The sequence below is a fragment of the Sinocyclocheilus rhinocerous genome, unplaced genomic scaffold (assembly GCF_001515625.1).
Source record: "Sinocyclocheilus rhinocerous isolate Xijiao unplaced genomic scaffold, SAMN03320098_v1.1 scaffold113, whole genome shotgun sequence".
Taxonomy (NCBI): Eukaryota; Metazoa; Chordata; class Actinopteri; order Cypriniformes; family Cyprinidae; genus Sinocyclocheilus; species Sinocyclocheilus rhinocerous.
In genome coordinates, this window is record NW_015646846.1 from 1,544,775 (window position 1) to 1,549,905 (window position 5,131).

The 5,131-nt window shown below is 35.9% G+C and overlaps 1 protein-coding gene and 1 long non-coding RNA gene across 2 annotated transcripts in view; one reads left to right on the forward strand and one right to left on the reverse strand.

Annotated features, from left to right (window-relative positions):
• Positions 1-929, forward strand: part of LOC107708142 (uncharacterized) — a 23,381-nt gene extending 22,452 nt beyond the window's left edge. Inside the window, exon 3 of the long non-coding RNA XR_001636331.1 lies at positions 468-929. This is a non-coding gene — a long non-coding RNA (uncharacterized LOC107708142). The remainder of the gene's footprint in view (positions 1-467) is intronic.
• A 667-nt stretch (positions 930-1,596) lies between these two features.
• The window catches only part of LOC107708051 (adenosylhomocysteinase A-like), a 19,808-nt gene continuing 16,273 nt past the window's right edge, over positions 1,597-5,131 (reverse strand). Inside the window, exons 7-9 of the mRNA XM_016512198.1 lie at positions 4,563-4,650; positions 2,093-2,309; positions 1,597-1,883 (exon numbers count right to left, since the gene is read on the reverse strand). Coding sequence (XP_016367684.1) covers positions 1,752-1,883; positions 2,093-2,309; positions 4,563-4,650 — 437 coding nt within the window. The 3' untranslated portion in view covers positions 1,597-1,751. The remainder of the gene's footprint in view (positions 1,884-2,092; positions 2,310-4,562; positions 4,651-5,131) is intronic.

Consider the following 5,131-nt stretch of genomic DNA (forward strand, 5'->3'; position numbering starts at 1 on the left):
TTGTGGTCCAGGGTCACACACACACACACACACATACATATATATATATATATATATATTCCTCCAACATTATGCTTTCTCCTAGGTACTCATTATTAAATTAAATATTGAATTATTAATACATAAAAAACAAATACTGAAAAGTAATCTAAAAGTAATCTTTTCCCTAAAATTAACAAATCATTAAATATTATTTCATTAGCATTAGTAAATAATAACAATAATACATTTTTATAGTGCCTTTAAAAATTGCTTTCTCAAAGTGCTTCACAACACAAGCAAACTAAAAAAAATATCTAAAAATATCTAACAAATTTGCTTCCCTGATGAAAAAATAAATAAATCTTTTATTGAAAAGTAAAAACTTTTTTTTTTTTAAAGTACTCTGATCTTTCTCCTAAAACTATTACTAAATCATTAAAATATTTCATTATCATTACTTAATTACTTCAAATCTAACACTCAAGTCATCAATCTTGCACCTGAGGTTTGATGTTGATTTTCTCCGCTGCATGCTCATTGAGCCACTTCATGTCAATCTCACAGTCAAAGTGTCCAATGTTGCAGACAATAGCATCATCCTTCATCTGCTCAAAGTGTCTGTGAGAAAAAAACAAAACATGATGTTTACACTACCTGACCAACATTTCCAGTCGAGGAACGATTTCAACCAGCTTTTGGCACAAAATTCTGTTCACAAGCAAGTAAAAGCTGAAACAAATCACTAAAAAAAAATAACAATTATCTAGAACAATGGTCAACCAACATTAAATAAATTAGTGATGTTTGCCTTGGCATTTTGAACAAACCGCTAACCGTAATATTATATTTGACAAGTAACTCATCCGGAATCTTTTATTCCTCAGCCAATGAATGACGCCTCAAATCATGCGGCTTTTTGAGGAGAGGTGGGCAATTATGTTTCTAAGCAATCAAGGCTGAAGCAAACCAGCATGTTCATTTATTGAGGGGCATCAAATAACTGACCTAATGGAAGAATTATGTGTTTTAACATAACCGTATAATAAAACCGGGAATGCAAACGAGACAGTGACAATGTGTTCACAAGTTAGCGTTGCACTCGATATCAATGCAAAAAGGTGTTGGTGAGAGCTCGCAGGCACTCGTAAAACTATTACTAAATCATTAAAATATTTCATTATCATTACTTAATTACTTCAAATCTAACACTCAAGTCATCAATCTTGCACCTGAGGTTTGATGTTGATTTTCTCCGCTGCATGCTCATTGAGCCACTTCATGTCAATCTCACAGTCAAAGTGTCCAATGTTGCAGACAATAGCATCATCCTTCATCTGCTCAAAGTGTCTGTGAGAAAAAAACAAAACATGATGTTTACACTACCTGACCAACATTTCCAGTCGAGGAACGATTTCAACCAGCTTTTGGCACAAAATTCTGTTCACAAGCAAGTAAAAGCTGAAACAAATCACTAAAAAAAAATCATTTATTGAGGGGCATCAAATAACTGACCTAATGGAAGAATTATGTGTTTTAACATAACCGTATAATAAAACCGGGAATGCAAACGAGACAGTGACAATGTGTTCACAAGTTAGCGTTGCACTCGATATCAATGCAAAAAGGTGTTGGTGAGAGCTCGCAGGCACTCGTGATGAGACTGAGACACGATTAAGCACTATTATAGCCGTAAAGGTAACTGGCACAGCTGCTAATGATCGTGTAGTCCGTCCTCATCCACAGTTGAAGCTGCGATTGGTCAAAGCTACTTAGTAGCGGTAGTGGTCCGCTTTGAAGGGACCGTCGCAGGGCAGACCCAAATATTTGGCTTGCTTCTCTGTCAGTTTAGTCAGTTTGACGCAAAGCTTGTCCAAGTGTGCGGCAGCCACCTCCTCATCCAGCTACACATGCACAAAGGACATAGTGAGGAATAAATACATCTCATATATTCTGATAATCATCGGTTAAGCTTCCCTGCTTCGATCTGCATGTTGTTTTTAAGTAAGCTTGCAAACCTTTTACACTCTTAAAATCACAAGACATTCATGAATAATGTGCATATTACTGGACAATACCATCTGTAATAAAAGTCTACATGAAGCTACTGTACCTTCTTTGGCAGGAAGTAAACACCCAGTGGGTATTTGCTGGTGTTGGTCCACAGCTCAATCTGGGCAAGGACCTGGTTGGTGAATGAGTTGCTCATCACAAAGCTCGGATGGCCCATGGCACAGCCCAGGTTCACCAGACGCCCCTCAGCCAAAACGATGATGTGACGGCCATTTTTCATGCGAAAACGGTCAACCTGTATAAAAGAGCGGAGAGTTCGCCAAAGTCAGATCAGAGCTGACCATCATGGGTCAGAAAGCAGGGCATTCAAAAGCAAGATTTTTGTGTGGTGATGTGTCTGCAAAAAAAACAAACCAAAGTACTGGTGAATCATTCACAATAAGGCCTGGACTGTTTATTTAGAAAACAAATGTTGTCAGTTTTGAATTCATGGCATTTTTTCATTTGCATTTGAATTCAAATTTTAAGCAGGATTTCCCAACTAGGGGTTTGTGATGGATTAGCAAGCGAGCAAGCAATTTATTTATTTATAAAGAACAAAACAAACAACACTAGATGAACATTGTGCTGTATGAAAACAATAATATATATGTATGTATTAAAAAAAACTATTAAAATGAATAAAACTAATTATAAGCTAGTGTTTTAAAAAAAAGGCTTCAATTTAGCATATGCATTATATATATATATATATATATATATAATCGTATTATATATATGCATGTAAAATATGGACCCAAAAATGCTGTGTGTGTACCGTATACAGTGCATCCGGAACAGTGTTGGGTAGTAACGCATTACTTAGTAACGCGTTACTGTAATTTGATTACTTTTTTAGTAACGGAGGAATCTTTTATTCCTCAGCCAATGAATGACGCCTCAAATCATGCGGCTTTTTGAGGAGAGGTGGGCAATTATGTTTCTAAGCAATCAAGGCTGAAGCAAAAATGTAGGTTCAAAATATTTCACCTCAACCATTTCTGGATTGCATTTGCTTAACTGGTGCCAGACAGACATACGCAGAATGCCAGCCTTTAAACATGTACCATCAGCTCTGAAAACTACCAGAGAATCGAAGACAGTTCTCACATCTGCAGATAATACCAAACAGCAGCTGTGCTCCACTGGCCCCTGCATGTCCTCATCCCGACCATTTATCACAGAGGCCCCCACCCCATCAGAACCCACCAGCCCGCTCACCTCCGCATTTAACCGTCAGATAAGCACAGAACAGCATGCATATGCACACCAAACTCAAACGAGCGCTGCATAATGTAGCAGGCTCAGGCCAGATCTCACGCTGTGCGTGTTTGATTGCAGGTCTGGGGGTCCTTCCACCGCACATGAATCTCCCTGCCTGCTACGAGCAGAAACCCCACTTCACCATGTTGAAAGGATTCATTGTTGACCAACTTTCACGCTGTGCCGGATGACATCCTTATAAGCAGTTGGCGTAGTGTGTGAGAATTCAATGCACGATTTTAGCAAGATGTCCAACTTGTCAGACTGTGTTTGAATGCTGGAGTGTGAACACCATGAGGGTGTAATGTAAATAAATATTAATACCACCAACGTTCAAAAGTTTGGGGTCTGTATTTTACAGTGTTTTTGTTTTTTACTCAGCAAGGGTGCATTAAATTGATCAAAAGCGGCATTTTCAACTTTGATAATAATAATAAGAAGAAATGTTTGTTGAGCTGCAAATCAGCATATTAGAACAATTTCTGAAGAATCATGTGACACTTGATGCTGGAATAAATTACATTTTAAATAGTACAGTTATTTTAATAACATTTCACAATATGACTGTTTTTACTGAATTTCTGAACACATAAATGTAGACTTGATGAACTTGAGACTATGTTTAAAACCTTTTGAAGAAAAACTTTTGAACAATAGTAATTAGTATAAATAATATTAGTATAATAATAAACTATTATTATGTATCAAACAAATACAGTCTTGGTAAGTGTATATATATATATATATACATATATATATATAAACCTTGATTTTATACATCTAGAATTGATACGATTATGAAAAGCAGGCATTTGGAGCCAAAACTGCGCTTGCCGAAATAGCTATATGGCTACTAGCAAACATCTTACACTTTGACTTAAGATTACAAACACATTTTTTTCTTTGAAATAACATGCAAAGGTGAGCAGTCCACAATAAACCATAATTTTTTACATTACCGAGACAAACTAAGCCTGAGAGGCTAAGGTAAGATAAAGACATTAATGTTGCTAGATGCAATACATTTGATTGAGTAATAACCTGTTGTACCATAAATAATTTTGATTTATTACTTCCCTGTTGAAATCAAAAGTGACCATCATTGGGCAAAAGGCTGCTGACATTGTAACTAAAGTATCATCACGAAACTCGAATTGAAATCAGAAATAGAATTTTCTCCGTTTTTGAGAGGACACTAAATGCAGTACAACACACATTCTAGCTTGACATCTGATAGTTGGTTCATGTTTGATTAATGCCATACAAACCTGCCAAAGATAATGTCCTCACAGCCAGTGGTGGTCACAAAGATGTTTCCTTCTTTGCAGGCCTCATCCATGGTGGTCACCTCATAGCCTGAGTAATAAGAGCCAAATGCAAGGCAATCAGACAGCCAAAAAAATATAAATAAATTAATCAACTTTTCTGAACCTAGCCTGGCAAGTAGTTACAACAACTTTCCAAAAATAGCTGCTTAAAAAATACTGTTGGTTCATAATAGGCTCTATGACTATGTGGAAAATTAGGTTTCTAGAGAAAACACTAACGTGCGACTAAGTGCAACAGTCAATATAGCTAGCCAAAAGAGAACAGGGTGGCCTATTTATTTATATATATATATATATTCAGAAATGATTCTAAAATGCTAATTTGCCGCTCAAGAAACCCTTCTAATATATACATAGTGTAAGAGATTATTATTTATACTATTACTACTAATAAAGTAGGCTAAATAACAAATAAATATACATTTTTTTTACAAGGGTCAAAGACGAAAAGCAAAAGATGAAAAGCATCAAAGCAAAAAAAAAAAAAAAAAAAAATTTTAAAACACCTT